The 18,661-nt window shown below is 32.8% G+C and overlaps 2 protein-coding genes across 2 annotated transcripts; both read left to right on the top strand.

Annotated features, from left to right (window-relative positions):
- The first annotated feature begins 239 nt into the window (after positions 1 to 239).
- Positions 240 to 2,329, top strand: LOC128861367 (uncharacterized). The gene is made up of 2 exons (XM_054099469.1): positions 240 to 699; positions 2,207 to 2,329. Exons 1-2 carry the CDS (start codon positions 411 to 413, stop codon positions 2,221 to 2,223), a joined length of 306 nt encoding a protein of 101 aa, XP_053955444.1. The 5' UTR covers positions 240 to 410; the 3' UTR covers positions 2,224 to 2,329.
- Positions 2,330 to 11,328: 8,999 nt separating this feature from the next.
- LOC128861366 (uncharacterized) lies at positions 11,329 to 13,557 on the top strand. The gene is made up of 2 exons (XM_054099468.1): positions 11,329 to 11,903; positions 13,409 to 13,557. The coding sequence occupies exons 1-2, from the start codon at positions 11,615 to 11,617 to the stop codon at positions 13,423 to 13,425; spliced, it is 306 nt and encodes a 101-aa protein (XP_053955443.1). The 5' UTR covers positions 11,329 to 11,614; the 3' UTR covers positions 13,426 to 13,557.
- Positions 13,558 to 18,661: the final 5,104 nt, after the last annotated feature.

The raw sequence follows: 18,661 nt of genomic DNA, 5'->3' as shown, positions 1-18,661 counted from the left end.
TAATTAAGTTCGTCGACGCAGATGGTATAATGACTGAAGGTAATGTAACAAAACATTAAAATGGAGCAAAACTTTTGTGATTTTATGTGTAAATACTTGTTCCTTGTTACGCCCATTATTTACTCGTTTTAGGCTTTCTTTTAAAAACTTGCCTGAGTAGTCATTACTTACTTGAGGCTTACTTTAGCCCCAGGTACGTTGTTCATCACATTCTCTCACCCATCCCTTGCTTGCTTCAGCCTGTACCTGATTATTTACTGTTGATTGCATCCTTGAACCTGACCTAAAGTACTATAAAAACCCTGTGCGCTCACTTCTTCAGGACATTCTGAAATAGAACTTCAAGTGAACCGAAAGGCAATTTGAATATTATTTATCGCAAAGAAAAAAAGTCATAGCTAAAGGTAGAGATGGGTAATAAACAACGGAACACCGCTAAAGGCTCAATCGCTTACAACCACTTTATGTATCTGGAGGAATTGCGACGTCCAGCGAAACAGCCATTGCGTCAGAGTCAGTCGAAAATGGAGTTGACATTGTGTCTTCTTAGAACAAATTTGAGGAACCTATCCAACTTTAATACGACAGAATTGACGGAGCTCAATCAGTTGTTGGTGCTTAAAGAAGATTTGCGCAAGGATATCCAGAATAAGACGGTTGTCAAGAAACAGAAGAAAACGAAAGATCGCTGGCGCTTAGGTAGGCTGATTTTAAGTATTAAAAACAAGAAAAAAACATAATTATGCCTAAATTATTTTGTATTAATAGGAAATATAAATTTAGATATTATATTTACTTTACTCGCATTTTAAGATTGATTGAAAAAATTATTATTGCAATTGCACAAAAATAAGATTTTATTACTAAAGTGAGTGAATAAGATATACTTATAAGTATTATTTATATTCATTTTATTTTATTATAGAAGCATAAAATTTTGTATAGTCACAAATCGCTGTTTGTTTTGTCAAACGGCAATTCTTTTTTTTTGCCTTGATATTTTATTTGTTTTATTTAATTATTTACTTTACTCGCATTTTAAGATTGATTGTAAAAATTATTATTGCAATTGCAACAAAAATAAGATTTTATTACTAAAGGAAACTCTTAAGGGGTATTTATATTTATTTTATTATTGAATCGTAAAATTTTGTAAAGTCACAAATTGCTGCTGTTTGACGAAAGGCAAATTCTTAAATTAAGGTCTTAATGTTTTATTTATCTTATTTATTTACATATACACTTACATATTTACGTACTCAGATTTTAAGATTGATTTTAAAAATATTTTATTAAAACACAATACTATACAACAAAGTACATATTTATATGTTAATATTTTATTAGAAAAGCGTAAATCTTTCGTCAAATTTCTTTCATCAGACTTTAAGATTTATTATTTTTTTCTCGTTTATTACAATATTTGTTATGATGTCCAAAGATTTGTTTGCGCAAATGGCTCAAAATCACCAAGGTTTCGAATTTCAAAATCGGTTTTATGACAAAAAAAATTGCAAGCTATAATGATGACTATTAGTTTATACTGTTGCTTAATTTGTATATTTTTAAACCTTTACAGGACAGCGCACAGAATTCTTTATTTTTTTAGTAATATTGCTTAGTAGTAAATATCTTGTAGAAAACCATCATTTCGGGAACGTTTTCCTAAGTTTCATAAAATCCGCAAAAACCAAACAAAGCGCAGAATTTGAGTTTTGTTTAAAAACATAGGTATATTTTGTATCTATATTGAATAAGTAATAATGAAATCAATACATTCAAAATTTTCTACAAGCAAAATACGTCAAAAAATTAAAGAAGAGCATAAAGCATAAAGTCAGCATAAAATTTGAGAAATTTCCAAATATTTAAAACTCTTATAATCGAATTAACGTAATATGTACAGAACAAAAGTTCTGTAATCTAATAAATATACATATAATATTTAATACCTCCATTTATGCGTATTTTATTGAAATATTGTAATGTTCCCGAAAATGATCAACCGTTCCCGGAATGACAAAAATGTTCTCGAAATGATGATATTGATATAATTAGGCAGAAATAAGGAAATATTTAAATTATAAACAACCGTTTAAAGAACTAAGTTATTTATTTATTTATTTTTTTACAAAACTTATTATTTTTCAAAAACATCGATTTCATTACCAAAATAATAATATTCCTGACTTTTTTCTTTTTTTAGCGTCGGTGTTGGAATAATACTGATTATTTGCTCAAAATCAATATATGATATATCCTTAGATTCCAGCTAAAATTTTCTAAGATTGTTATGCACAGATCTCAAAAAGGGTACTAAGATTTCTTCATCATCGTCATCGACACATGTCTGGCAGGTAGCAACATATCTGAAGCAAATATTTGGCTTCTCAGTAGGAACTTTAACAACCAAGAATTTCCCAGGGGATACGAGATTTGGATGTATATTTTCTTTGCAATAAGACGTATTTGCTTCAACATAAATCTGTTTAATTTTAATCTGCTGACGACGAGATATTGTCTCTAAATCTTCATTGTCCGAGGAAGATGACCAGTATTCAGATTTGTAAATATTTACTCTATTTTTAAATCTCAACTCGTTATCTGTGATCATGGGATCTTCGTAAACAGGAGATTCAATTGCAGGCATAAAAACTTTCTCAGGTTCAACTGCAATCATATTACAAAGGCTAGAAAGCCTCGATAGTTTTAGCTCTTTATGAAAATGTTCGTATCGATATAATTGTATTAAAACGTCTAGTCCTTTTTGCCAGTACACTTTTGTGATGTCCATTATACCTGGAATAGCATCCAGAGACTTTGGAACGCGGTTTTTCTCCTCAATCACGTTGTCTTCTGGGATTACTTTTACTTCGATAGCAGCATTTTTGAACAAATCGGCGAATTCTGAGGCTGTTCTAACATCATTACCCATCAAGACATGTCTGTCAGCTGTTCTTTTTAGGTATCCTCCTACACCATCCATTGGGCCTTTACCATGACCAGCCTCGCCTTGTTTTTCTATAATATTCTCTCTCCTTAGCCCGTTTAATTTCTTTCTGCTCTTCAGTCATCTTATCCAAAAACTTTCTTCTTCTAGCATTCACTTTTTATCTTTAATTACTTGCGCTGCACTATCCTTTTTAAGCCCTATTGAGATTTTTTTTTATTTTTTTCTTTACCATTTATTAAAAAATTGAAAATTATTCGCCCTTAGAAATAATAATCATCATTCCGAGAACGCAACAGTCATTTCGGGAACGTGTCATCATGTCCGGGAACGTTCCCGAAATGACCGTTCACGAAATGACGATTTCAAATAAGCGCGCGCTTTGATTAGACGGCGGCCATCTTAAATGCGATCTGGGTTTGCCAATAGGAAAATATGTGAGTTTACTTTGTTATTTCGTGTCGTAAAAAAGAATTTCATCAATAATTAAATGTAATAATTTCGTTCACGAATTGACGGACTATTGATGTACGCTCTACGAATAATGAATTGAAAGGTACTTACCATTTAGATTTATTTTATTTGACGATAAATACTCTGACACTCCGCTTTGTTATTGTTTTCTTCCTCGACTGACGTTAGACATCGAATGGCTGCATTCACTTAAAATTATTTTTGACCTATTATCGATACGTTCACTGAAATGACTTGTGCGGTAGCGGACAAACTATATTGGATATTTTTATAGTTAAAAATAAATAATCTTTTAGTATCCTTTCTAAAAATAAATTTTGTATAAAAATACGGTGTATTAAGTAATAAAATGGGTAACTTAGCTCAAATTTGTATATTAAATTTTGGACTTGTTGCTGAAGATTGTACATTAGGACGCGTTCCCGAAATGATTATCCATGCATGTATTTTGATTTTATTTAAAATTTGCTTTATTAATTGGTTATATTGTTTGATGTACATACAAAACGGGTTAGTTGAAGTAATTTATTAATTTCTTTTCTCAAATAAGTCAAGATTTAAGACATTAAATTGCTAGCAAAGCCAATTCTGCACCTTGGTGATTTTGAGCCAAATACTTTGTTCATAAGCGTAAATATTTAGAATCTTTCAAGGTTGAGTTTCTTTTTAAATTTAAATGTACATAAAATTACCCAATGACAACACTAGACAATAAGGGGGCGTCCATAAATTACGCGAGGTGTTTTTTTCAATTTTCTGATCCTCCCTCCCCCCCTGGTGAGATGTCGTGAGATTTTATTCAACCCCCTTCCCAATCCCCCAATCTCACGTGAGATTTTTCAAAATGTGGGTTTCTTATGTAAACGCGTTGGATTGTTATTGTAAAAAGAAAAAAAAAGTTGCTTCGTGCTTTTATTTACGACTAGTTAGCACTAGTAATCAATATTGCTGAGAGTTTAAGTGTAATAAAAATTTAACAATAGAAGACTTAAATTGTAACTACTGCGATTAAAAACAGAATATCTACTCTAATTCAGTCCATGGAGAATCATGCGCGGTTTCAAGAGAGACTATTGGGACCAACATGTCCATATGATTTTCAGTAAAATCATGTGCTCCTTCAACTTCGTTCTAATCTAGCCACTCTAAGCCGTTGACGCTTGCGCACAGTAACTCATTAGCTCGTCTTGTGACAATCCGTGAGGGTCGCACTTTGCGGAACATACGCGCTTGCTTAGCTGATGCAATGTGAGCTGCTCGCCTGTGCTCTGCAGCTCTTGTGATAGATGCGAAGTAAATACCGCATGTACTGTAGCATATTTTCTCTAAATCATCACGTATACTTGGGCAATAGAGATCAATAGGCGTGCTGATGAAGGCATTCAGCGGTTCAATCGGTACGCGTATTAGAAATGGAGCAAATGATTTTCCGTCATGTTCTTTAAAGTCCGGAATTGTCAAACGTCAACCTGAGTGATAGGGCGTTCGGCTCATAGTGGCGCGAAAACAACCGACGGGCTACACTGTACCGCAAATTCAGATTAAATTGAGCTATTTGGTATAAAACAAATATGGTGGTTTGACAGTAGTAATGTATAACGTCGAAGTATGAATGAAGTTATTTTCTTTTGAACGAATTAGTGAATGATCTTAATCATACTACGATTACGCTTGAGATTAAATCTAAAGCATGTACAATTTTTTTGTTTCAATCAGAAAAAAATTGCGTGATATTTGCCGAGACCCCCCCTCTCTCCAACGTAAGATTAGATGAGATTTGACTCGACGAATATTATAATTTCTTTCTATTTTTTTTTTAATATTGTAAAATACTAAAAAATAACTAAACAGAAAAAGAAAGAAATCAAGTGACATTTGTTCAATTATTGTATAATAATTGATAAAATTTTATTTTATTTATCTATTGTTGACTACAATTATTTTTTTTTTTCAATTCAAGTTTCAATTTCAATTTAAAAAATTTTTTGTTTTCAATAACAATAATGATGGAATTTTATTTTATCTTATTTGTTGTAATATTTTTATAGTCATAAATGTTTTAAGTTTTTGGTCTTTTTTTTTAATTTTAAAAATTTTTTTTTTGTAACAATAATAATGCAATTTTGTTTTATATGTTGTAATTTTCTTTATGAACATTTTTCAATTCAATTTCAATTTAAGAATTTTGTTTCCAATAATAATAATGATGCAATTTTATTTTAATATATATCCTTTATTTTTTTATAGTTTGTAAACGTTTTTTTGTTTTTGTTTTTGTTTTTTTTTTTTTTCAATTTACAAAAGTTTTTGAACTCAATAACAATAATGATGCAATTTTATTTTATGTGTTGTAATTTTTTATAGTTTTAAATTTTTTTTTTAATAAAAATAATAGTCCTTATCCTTCTGTAAAAAGTTCGTGGCCTACAATACGGTTGCAATCCATAAAAACCTTGAGTAACGCTTTGGTTTTTAACTGAAAATGACGTGGTTTTTTGGTCTCGGTTCATTCAGAGCTCCCCACTCGCCTCATAAACCTACGACTCGTCTCCATTAACGATGGGTTTGATGAATGTTGACTCGGATGCAGCCTTGAAAATCATGTCTTTGGCAATATCAAACTCGGTTCCGGTTTTGCATGGTGCTTTGAGACCAACTTTGCAGCAACTTGGCGCAAGCCCAAATCAATAACTGCAATGTCCTGAGCAGATCCATAAACGATTTTCAATTCCCTTGTCCAACTCTCTGCTGGTTACTTTGCGGTTATTGATCGAATTTCTTTCTTTTACTTTATTGATGTTTTCGATGTCGACGGTCTGGCATCCTCAATAGACAAACGATCTTTTCCCAAGCGTTCATGGCACTTATAAACGACTGTTTCTTTAGACTGTCATTACCGAAACTGTTTCCCAACATTTCTAAGGCCTTCTCGCCATTGCCATATAACCCAAAACAAGTTATATTTTAACAAAAGATCAGAAAATCAAATGCTTAAGACAAAGGTAAAGAATCTTTTTTCCTTTCCGTGTTACACGCTTTTAAAGAAACACCATTTCAAATGAGGCGAGGTCCTTAAGCGAGCCGTCTGGTGTGAAATATGCCGAGGAATAGGTGAAAATTCAAACACAAAATTTGTACTTGCCGCAGGTGTATTTATTTATGTATGTATGTATTATTTAGTCTTCAAAGTAAATTCGCATTAAAGTATCACATAATATTAACCTAAGGAGTACTTCGACCAATTCAAATACAGTTTATAATAAATATTTTCCAATCAATAATCTTAAACACTATTTATCGCCAGAATTAAAATCTGTATCCATTTGCTGTTCTGATTCTTCATTCATCAAATTCGTTTCGTTCGGATGTTTCGAATCGCAATCTTAAACGCTATTCGTCGATAACATACAATACTGTATTCAAATCCTGTGCTGATTCAGCCTCTCTCAACTTGTTTTCTTTGGGATGAATCAAAATTAACGTTTCCAAGAGTGAGAGTTTGGAATAGCCTACGGACATAATATCTGGCTTGCGGCGGCGTAACAGCTCCTTGCACTTGAATATCTGATAGTGCACTGTTGGCGTCTTTTTACTTTCGGTCTTATTCACATTGTTGTTGTTGCACTTCGTCGAACCCATTTTTATCGTTTCGCTGTTGGATAGGTTGTGTATGCTTCAAGTTCGAAATTATTAGGTGACCAATTCCCAATCAAACTCAAAACACTTATAATCGGTAATTGCAAATATTTGTGCTTAAGAATTGTGCGAAATGCCACTGCTGGAATGATGTGCTCCCGTTAAAAAGCCTTTGTGTACTGCGGTTTACCGCTCATGGAGTCGCCCTTTTCTACTTTCTCAACAGACACCTTTTCTCCTGTTTTGCTATTGTGAACTTTTACCTGTCTATTGTCATTATTGTCCACCTCCGGGTTTTTCTACGCTGTTTACGCCACTCGCCAATTCGCGAATGTGCGCATCCTCGCTTAAATGCATTTTGCGTCTATTAGGCTGTGGCCTTTTCTGGAGCGTAGGGATAAACAGTAGCAGAAAATCCTATTACTAAACAAAAGTGGACAATAGTTTTTGTGACCTTGATAATTCAAAGAGTTATTGTGGAATATTTTGGTGCTGCTTAACAAGCGCGTGCATGTGTATGTGTGCGTGTGTATGTTCATAGGTTATTTGCATTTATACCACTGGAGACCTGTTGGCTATTATGTCACTGCTTTGAGGTACCTGCACTCAGCAGTTGAAATAAATAACGAAGCAATACAATTATGACTCAAGGCTTGTAAAATATTTTGCATGAAATGCGAATGGCCAGCGGGAAAGGAAAACTATTTTGGAATTTCCACCAGATTTACTACACAACTGTACCATTGAGGTGCAGCTAAAAGATATTGCATGCAAAATATGTAACTAAATATATTTATGGACAGTAGCTGAACTCTATTGATTTATTAGAGCGTACAATCACTGGTGATAATAACATCATCGGCCCTAACAACCGCGTTGTTAGTTCCGCCCTTTCTAAGCTGATAAAGAAGCAAAGCGAATTGATCTGATTCTGTACGAGGACAAGACAAAGTAACACACCTGTCATCAAACGAACAGTTGGCGCACCCGCGTATCGGCAAGCACGTCACTATTGACAGTTATAATTTTGAAGTGGGATAATACTTCGGTCATTAGGAACCCTCATTAACACCGATAATAATGAAATGCAGCAGAGAATATCTCTTGCCGACAAGTGCTACTCTGCACTAAGTAGACAATTGAGTAGCAAAATCTGCTAGCGACGAACAAACCAACACTCTATAAGTCCCTTGTCATGCCCATCCTATTGTAATGCGAAGAAGCTTGGACGATGACAGCATTCGGTCAGGCGAAATTGGGTTTATTGTTTTTAGTTTCATATATATATGTATTTATATTTAAAATATAATCTAGGAGTTTACTTAAATATCATGAATACTATAAAGTAAGTGAATTCAGACATAAAATCTACTGCTTTTAATTGTCCACAAAATTAAATGCACCTCAAACGCAGAAATTGTATCAACTCAAAGGTTTAATTACTCTTTCACTCTCCCTAAAATGCTATAAAATCTGTGTATTCAACACCATACATAAAAGCAACAGAAAAAAGGGGTAACGTCTACTTACCAATAACGTATGTACATATGTAGACAACCTGAAGGCTATCAATCGAGAAATTCTCTTTAAAAATAATTTAGGCCAAGGAATCCCCAGTATGAAGGCAACAACAAATCAGTAACGTCCATAGTCTGCCCATAGTTGAAAGACCGTCATTTAAAGAAAGAAAGAAAAAAAAAACAATGGTAATGTCCAACCATCCAAACAACATCGAGGCAACAAAAAGAGCTTGCAAATATACTTAATATATGGCCTTGTACCATGATGCAAAGAATAATGAGATGGCGCCCATCGTGGCCCCGTTACTTTGCGCTCAGCGAATTTGACAACTAGTTACGTGATTTTAGCTTTAGTATGGCCAGATTACCATTTTCGTAACTTGATTTAGCATTTTTTTTGTTGTTATTTTTATTATTTTTTGTCTCGGAGTTTTAGTTCTTTCTTCGTGACATTTTTCTAGCTGTTCTAATTAAAATGTCATGCTTATAATTTTGCAAAATATACATTTTTTAATAATTATTTAAATAATTCACTCAGTTTTATTTAGCTTTACTTTTTTTTAACATCTGGTGGCATTGCCCGCGATTGCCGGTGTTGTTGGTGTTCTTCTGCTTTCGGCAGTCAAATCTCTCTCTCGTTACTGCAGAGTTGCCTAGCTTTGGATATAAAAACGCACTAAATGCCCATTTAAAGAAAATAAAACTCGAAATTTTTATTGTGTTAAGTAAGAACTTTGTATGCGTGACAAATTGTCTGTAGAATGTGCGTTTTTTTTAAATAAATGTGTTATGCTTATGTACAATTTAATTTATGAGTTTTTTTTGTTAAGCGAAATTCTTTTGTTAAGGGAACGACTTTTTTGCTATATTTGAAGCTATGTAACTAGATAAGGTACTCTTTTTGTAAAAATGTCAGTATGGTTTCTTTAGTATTTTCTGGTATTTTGTTGCTTATTTTTACTATGAATACACCTCTTGATGCTCTAAGGATTGATGACCGGAAAAAACGATTACACCTCTATGGTTTCAATTCGCATTCAATAAATTCAAAGGCTTTTTAAAATGTGTAAAAAGGTATTCAATCTTAAGAAGAGTTGAGAGAGGGGCATTTAATATTTTTGCATAGCCTTAAATGGAGCCAAAAATTAAATTTGCACTTTCAAATTATCAAATTTTATAAGAGTAAAAAAATTTTCATTAGCACTAAAATCTTCTCAGAGTGGCCTTTTTAAAACTTCTTTTGTATAATAATACAGTTTTTTTTCAACCTAAAGTCTCGGTAGCCTTAAATTAAAAACAAAAATAAACAAACACCAAACTTAAAAATTGTCGCATTTTCGGTATAAAAAAGCACTAAATTTATTGCGAAGAGCAAATGGTTGGCAATACTGCACAACTCTGCAAACGTGACGTCACGTACTCTCTGATGGGCGCAATCTTCTTTCTATCATTCTTGGCCTTGTACTAAGGTTGTGCAATAGAGGTACAAAATAAATGGCTTAATATAAAGAGAGAGGTAATTTGTTTTTTTTTTTTTGCCTTAATGACCTATGTGGTTTTTCCCGCTCAGGCATAATTTTTCATTGTTGAACAATTTTCGTTGTGATATGGGAAAATTAGTTTGGGGAAAAAGAAAACCATTATTTTCTCGGTAAATGACTGAAATGAACGACATCTCGTAAAGTATCGTTCAAATATTTAAAAGTTTATGCTCGTTGTAAAAATGACAATTCACACTCAAAAAATGTATGCTGTTTTTTGTTTACTCCATTCAGTTGAGAGTTACAGGGTGTTAACAATGGAAGTAAACAAAGAGAATTCGTTACATTTTACAGGTGCTCTTTCAGATAAAGGCGAAAGTGCAAACCAGGCCACAGAAATTATTAATGGTGTTTATGGTGGCGATACTGTACGATAAAATTACAGAAATAATCGAAGTTGAATGGCATGTTAGTAGTCGTAGCATTGACCTGGAGCTAAAGATCGAGCATAAAAAATTGTTAAACCTTTAACGTAAAAATCATGGATTTCTATTTCGCCAAAATAATATTTGTGGTCGAAAGTACTTTCTTTTTTCTCCATAAAAGAATGTTTACAGAACAGCATCAAATATTCCCGGCAGTTTCGTTTGCAATCAATTGGCAGTGGGCTGTGTAGCATGCCAATGTTTATATCATTAAGAACAGTCAAAAGTAAACAAAAACGCTGGTATCACGCCTTTCCATATTTGCGAGCTTCAATTATTCTGCGAATCTCAATATACAATATCCAGTCTGGTTTGATTTCTTGTTTGGTCGTTTGGTCACATGAGCAACGCCCTCGGTGGCAAACAGAACCTCTGCCTAAAGACGACAGTGTAAATAATAAAAATAAAACCCAAAAATTTCCTTTATTCCTTTAGTTTAGTTAACGCTCACACACAGTAAATAATTAAACCAAACTAAATTCTAACGCAATTGTTGGAAATTTGTAATAATTCATATTCTGCGTGCGCACAATAGATAGGAAGTTTTGAAAACATGTGCATAATACGAGTAAATTTTCCATACAAGTCCAGTGAAATGGATTGTGAATACCATTGTGACGTTTTTGTGTAAATCGGTTTTTCCTTTGTTCACCGGAAATAATTAAGTTCGTCGACGCAGATGGTATAATGACTCAAGGTAATGTAACAAAACATTAAAATGAAGCAAAACTTTTGTGATTTTATGTGTAAATACTTGTTCCTTGTTACGCCCATTATTTACTCGTTTTAGGCTTTCTTTTAAAAACTTGCCTGAGTAGTCATTACTTACTTGAGGCTTACTTTAGCCCCAGGTACGTTGTTCATCACATTCTCTCACCCATCCCTTGCTTGCTTCAGCCTGTACCTGATTATTTACTGTTGATTGCATCCTTGAACCTGACCTAAAGTACTATAAAAACCCTGTGCGCTTACTTCTTCAGTACATTCTGAAATAGAACTTCAAGTGAACCGAAAGGCAATTTGAATATTATTTATCGCAAAGAAAAAAAGTCATAGCTAAAGGTAGAGATGGGTAATAAACAACGGAACACCGCTAAAGGCTCAATCGCTTACAACCTCTTTATGTATCTGGGGGAATTGCGACGTCCAGCGAAACAGCCATTGCGTCAGAGTCAGTCGAAAATGGAGTTGACATTGTGTCTTCTTAGAACAAATTTGAGGAACCTATCCAACTTTAATACGACAGAATTGACGGAGCTCAATCAGTTGTTGGTGCTTAAAGAAGATTTGCGCAAGGATATCCAGAATAAGACGGTTGTCAAGAAACAGAAGAAAACGAAAGATCGCTGGCGCTTAGGTAGGCTGATTTTAAGTATTAAAAACAAGAAAAAAACATAATTATGCCTAAATTATTTTGTATTAATAGGAAATATAAATTTAGATATTATATTTACTTTACTCGCATTTTAAGATTGATTGTAAAAATTATTATTGCAATTGCACAAAAATAAGATTTTATTACTAAAGTCAGTGAATAAGATATACTTATAAGTATTATTTATATTCATTTTATTTTATTATAGAAGCATAAAATTTTGTATAGTCACAAATCGCTGTTGTTTGACAAAAGGCAATTCTTTTTTTTTGCCTTGATATTTTATTTGTTTTATTTAATTATTTACTTTACTCGCATTTTAAGATTGATTGTAAAAATTATTATTGCAATTGCAACAAAAATAAGATTTTATTACTAAAGGAAACTCTTAAGGGGTATTTATATTTATTTTATTATTGAATCGTAAAATTTTGTAAAGTCACAAATTGCTGCTGTTTGACGAAAGGCAAATTCTTAAATTAAGGTCTTAATGTTTTATTTATCTTATTTATTTACATATACACTTACATATTTACGTACTCAGATTTTAAGATTGATTTTAAAAATGTTTTATTAAAACACAATACTATACAAGAAAGTACATATTTATATGTTAATATTTTATTAGAAAAGCGTAAATCTTTCGTCAAGTTTCTTTCATCAGACTTTAAGATTTATTATTTTTTTCTCGTTTATTACAATATTTGTTATGATGTCCAAAGATTTGTTTGCGCAAATGGCTCAAAATCACCAAGGTTTCGAATTTCAAAATCGGTTTTATGACAAAAAAAATTGCAAGCTATAATGATGACTATTAGTTTATACTGTTGCTTAATTTGTATATTTTTAAACCTTTACAGGACAGCGCACAGAATTCTTTATTTTTTTAGTAATATTGCTTAGTAGTAAATATCTTGTAGAAAACCATCATTTCGGGAACGTTTTCCTAAGTTTCATAAAATCCGCAAAAACCAAACAAAGCGCAGAATTTGAGTTTTGTTTAAAAACATAGGTATATTTTGTATCTATATTGAATAAGTAATAATGAAATCAATACATTCAAAATTTTCTACAAGCAAAATACGTCAAAAAATTAAAGAAGAGCATAAAGCATAAAGTCAGCATAAAATTTAAGAAATTTCCAAATATTTAAAACTCTTATAATCGAATTAACGTAATATGTACAGAACAAAAGTTCTGTAATCTAATAAATATACATATACTATTTAATACCTCCATTTATGCGTATTTTATTGAAATATTGTAATGTTCCCGAAAATGATCAACCGTTCCCGGAATGACAAAAATGTTCTCGAAATGATGATATTGATATAATTAGGCAGAAATAAGGAAATATTTAAATTATAAACAACCGTTTAAAGAACTAAGTTATTTATTTATTTATTTTTTTACAAAACTTATTATTTTTCAAAAACATCGATTTCATTACCAAAATAAAAATATTCCTGACTTTTTTCTTTTTTTAGCGTCGGTGTTGGAATAATACTGATTATTTGCTCAAAATCAATATATGATATATCCTTAGATTCCAGCTAAAATTTTCTAAGATTGTTATGCACAGATCTCAAAAAGGGTACTAAGATTTCTTCATCATCGTCATCGACACATGTCTGGCAGGTAGCAACATATCTGAAGCAAATATTTGGCTTCTCAGTAGGAACTTTAACAACCAAGAATTTCCCAGGGGATACGAGATTTGGATGTATATTTTCTTTGCAATAAGACGTATTTGCTTCAACATAAATCTGTTTAATTTTAATCTGCTGACGACGAGATATTGTCTCTAAATCTTCATTGTCCGAGGAAGATGACCAGTATTCAGATTTGTAAATATTTACTCTATTTTTAAATCTCAACTCGTTATCTGTGATCATGGGATCTTCGTAAACAGGAGATTCAATTGCAGGCATAAAAACTTTCTCAGATTCAACTGCAATCATATTACAAAGGCTAGAAAGCCTCGATAGTTTTAGCTCTTTATGAAAATGTTCGTATCGATATAATTGTATTAAAACGTCTAGTCCTTTTTGCCAGTACACTTTTGTGATGTCCATTATACCTGGAATAGCATCCAGAGACTTTGGAACGCGGTTTTTCTCCTCAATCACGTTGTCTTCTGGGATTACTTTTACTTCGATAGCAGCATTTTTGAACAAATCGGCGAATTCTGAGGCTGTTCTAACATCATTACCCATCAAGACATGTCTGTCAGCTGTTCTTTTTAGGTATCCTCCTACACCATCCATTGGGCCTTTACCATGACCAGCCTCGCCTTGTTTTTCTATAATATTCTCTCTCCTTAGCCCGTTTAATTTCTTTCTGCTCTTCAGTCATCTTATCCAAAAACTTTCTTCTTCTAGCATTCACTTTTTATCTTTAATTACTTGCGCTGCACTATCCTTTTTAAGCCCTATTGAGATTTTTTTTTATTTTTTTCTTTACCATTTATTAAAAAATTGAAAATTATTCGCCCTTAGAAATAATAATCATCATTCCGAGAACGCAACAGTCATTTCGGGAACGTGTCATCATGTCCGGGAACGTTCCCGAAATGACCGTTCACGAAATGACGATTTCAAATAAGCGCGCGCTTTGATTAGACGGCGGCCATCTTAAATGCGATCTGGGTTTGCCAATAGGAAAATATGTGAGTTTACTTTGATATTTCGTGTCGTAAAAAAGAATTTCATCAATAATTAAATGTAATAATTTCGTTCACGAATTGACGGACTATTGATGTACGCTCTACGAATAATGAATTGAAAGGTACTTACCATTTAGATTTATTTTATTTGACGATAAATACTCTGACACTCCGCTTTGTTATTGTTTTCTTCCTCGACTGACGTTAGACATCGAATGGCTGCATTCACTTAAAATTATTTTTGACCTATTATCGATACGTTCACTGAAATGACTTGTGCGGTAGCGGACAAACTATATTGGATATTTTTATAGTTAAAAATAAATAATCTTTTAGTATCCTTTCTAAAAATAAATTTTGTATAAAAATACGGTGTATTAAGTAATAAAATGGGTAACTTAGCTCAAATTTGTATATTAAATTTTGGACTTGTTGCTGAAGATTGTACATTAGGACGCGTTCCCGAAATGATTATCCATGCATGTATTTTGATTTTATTTAAAATTTGCTTTATTAATTGGTTATATTGTTTGATGTACATACAAAACGGGTTAGTTGAAGTAATTTATTAATTTCTTTTCTCAAATAAGTCAAGATTTAAGACATTAAATTGCTAGCAAAGCCAATTCTGCACCTTGGTGATTTTGAGCCAAATACTTTGTTCATAAGCGTAAATATTTAGAATCTTTCAAGGTTGAGTTTCTTTTTAAATTTAAATGTACATAAAATTACCCAATGACAACACTAGACAATAAGGGGGCGTCCATAAATTACGCGAGGTGTTTTTTTCAATTTTCTGATCCTCCCTCCCCCCCTGGTGAGATGTCGTGAGATTTTATTCAACCCCCTTCCCAATCCCCCAATCTCACGTGAGATTTTTCAAAATGTGGGTTTCTTATGTAAACGCGTTGGATTGTTATTGTAAAAAGAAAAAAAAAGTTGCTTCGTGCTTTTATTTACGACTAGTTAGCACTAGTAATCAATATTGATGAGAGTTTAAGTGTAATAAAAATTTAACAATAGAAGACTTAAATCGTAACTACTGCGATTAAAAACAGAATATCTACTCTAATTCAGTCCATGGAGAATCATGCGCGGTTTCAAGAGAGACTATTGGGACCAACATGTCCATATGATTTTCAGTAAAATCATGTGCTCCTTCAACTTCGTTCTAATCTAGCCACTCTAAGCCGTTGACGCTTGCGCACAGTAACTCATTAGCTCGTCTTGTGACAATCCGTGAGGGTCGCACTTTGCGGAACATACGCGCTTGCTTAGCTGATGCAATGTGAGCTGCTCGCCTGTGCTCTGCAGCTCTTGTGATAGATGCGAAGTAAATACCGCATGTACTGTAGCATATTTTCTCTAAATCATCACGTATACTTGGGCAATAGGGATCAATAGGCGTGCTGATGAAGGCATTCAGCGGTTCAATCGGTACGCGTATTAGAAATGGAGCAAATGATTTTCCGTCATGTTCTTTAAAGTCCGGAATTGTCAAACGTCAACCTGAGTGATAGGGCGTTCGGCTCATAGTGGCGCGAAAACAACCGACGGGCTACACTGTACCGCAAATTCAGATTAAATTGAGCTATTTGGTATAAAACAAATATGGTGGTTTGACAGTAGTAATGTATAACGTCGAAGTATGAATGAAGTTATTTTCTTTTGAACGAATTAGTGAATGATCTTAATCATACTACGATTACGCTTGAGATTAAATCTAAAGCATGTACAATTTTTTTGTTTCAATCAGAAAAAAATTGCGTGATATTTGCCGAGACCCCCCCTCTCTCCAACGTAAGATTAGATGAGATTTGACTCGACGAATATTATAATTTCTTTCTATTTTTTTTTTAATATTGTAAAATACTAAAAAATAACTAAACAGAAAAAGAAAGAAATCAAGTGACATTTGTTCAATTATTGTATAATAATTGATAAAATTTTATTTTATTTATCTATTGTTGACTACAATTATTTTTTTTTTTCAATTCAAGTTTCAATTTCAATTTAAAAAATTTTTTGTTTTCAATAACAATAATGATGGAATTTTATTTTATCTTATTTGTTGTAATATTTTTATAGTCATAAATGTTTTAAGTTTTTGGTCTTTTTTTTTAATTTTAAAAATTTTTTTTTTGTAACAATAATAATGCAATTTTGTTTTATATGTTGTAATTTTCTTTATGAACATTTTTCAATTCAATTTCAATTTAAGAATTTTGTTTCCAATAATAATAATGATGCAATTTTATTTTAATATATATCCTTTATTTTTTTATAGTTTGTAAACGTTTTTTTGTTTTTGTTTTTGTTTTTTTTTTTTTCAATTTACAAAAGTTTTTGAACTCAATAACAATAATGATGCAATTTTATTTTATGTGTTGTAATTTTTTATAGTTTTAATTTTTTTTTTTAATAAAAATAATAGTCCTTATCCTTCTGTAAAAAGTTCGTGGCCTACAATACGGTTGCAATCCATAAAAACCTTGAGTAACGCTTTGGTTTTTAACTGAAAATGACGTGGTTTTTTGGTCTCGGTTCATTCAGAGCTCCCCACTCGCCTCATAAACCTACGACTCGTCTCCATTAACGATGGGTTTGATGAATGTTGACTCGGATGCAGCCTTGAAAATCATGTCTTTGGCAATATCAAACTCGGTTCCGGTTTTGCATGGTGCTTTGAGACCAACTTTGCAGCAACTTGGCGCAAGCCCAAATCAATAACTGCAATGTCCTGAGCGGATCCATAAACGATTTTCAATTCCCTTGTCCAACTCTCTGCTGGTTACTTTGCGGTTATTGATCGAATTTCTTTCTTTTACTTTATTGATGTTTTCGATGTCGACGGTCTGGCATCCTCAATAGACAAACGATCTTTTCCCAAGCGTTCATGGCACTTATAAACGACTGTTTCTTTAGACTGTCATTACCGAAACTGTTTCCCAACATTTCTAAGGCCTTCTCGCCATTGCCATATAACCCAAAACAAGTTATATTTTAACAAAAGATCAGAAAATCAAATGCTTAAGACAAAGGTAAAGAATCTTTTTTCCTTTCCGTGTTACACGCTTTTAAAGAAACACCATTTCAAATGAGGCGAGGTCCTTAAGCGAGCCGTCTGGTGTGAAATATGCCGAGGAATAGGTGAAAATTCAAACACAAAATTTGTACTTGCCGCAGGTGTATTTATTTATGTATGTATGTATTATTTAGTCTTCAAAGTAAATTCGCATTAAAGTATCACATAATATTAACCTAAGGAGTACTTCGACCAATTCAAATACAGTTTATAATAAATATTTTCCAATCAATAATCTTAAACACTATTTATCGCCAGAATTAAAATCTGTATCCATTTGCTGTTCTGATTCTTCATTCATCAAATTCGTTTCGTTCGGATGTTTCGAATCGCAATCTTAAACGCTATTCGTCGATAACATACAATACTGTATTCAAATCCTGTGCTGATTCAGCCTCTCTCAACTTGTTTTCTTTGGGATGAATCAAAATTAACGTTTCCAAGAGTGAGAGTTTGGAATAGCCTACGGACATAATATCTGGCTTGCGGCGGCGTAACAGCTCCTTGCACTTGAATATCTGATAGTGCACTGTTGGCGTCTTTTTACTTTCGGTCTTATTCACATTGTTGTTGTTGCACTTCGTCGAACCCATTTTTATCGTTTCGCTGTTGGATAGGTTGTGTATGCTTCAAGTTCGAAATTATTAGGTGACCAATTCCCAATCAAACTCAAAACACTTATAATCGGTAATTGCAAATATTTGTGCTTAAGAATTGTGCGAAATGCCACTGCTGGAATGATGTGCTCCCGTTAAAAAGCCTTTGTGTACTGCGGTTTACCGCTCATGGAGTCGCCCTTTTCTACTTTCTCAACAGACACCTTTTCTCCTGTTTTGCTATTGTGAACTTTTACCTGTCTATTGTCATTATTGTCCACCTCCGGGTTTTTCTACGCTGTTTACGCCACTCGCCAATTCGCGAATGTGCGCATCCTCGCTTAAATGCATTTTGCGTCTATTAGGCTGTGGCCTTTTCTGGAGCGTAGGGATA

The sequence above is a fragment of the Anastrepha ludens genome, chromosome 4 (genome assembly GCF_028408465.1).
Source record: "Anastrepha ludens isolate Willacy chromosome 4, idAnaLude1.1, whole genome shotgun sequence".
Lineage (NCBI taxonomy): Eukaryota > Metazoa > Arthropoda > Insecta > Diptera > Tephritidae > Anastrepha > Anastrepha ludens.
Note: the sequence above shows the minus strand (reverse complement) of the source record. Positions and strands in the feature narration are given on the sequence as shown.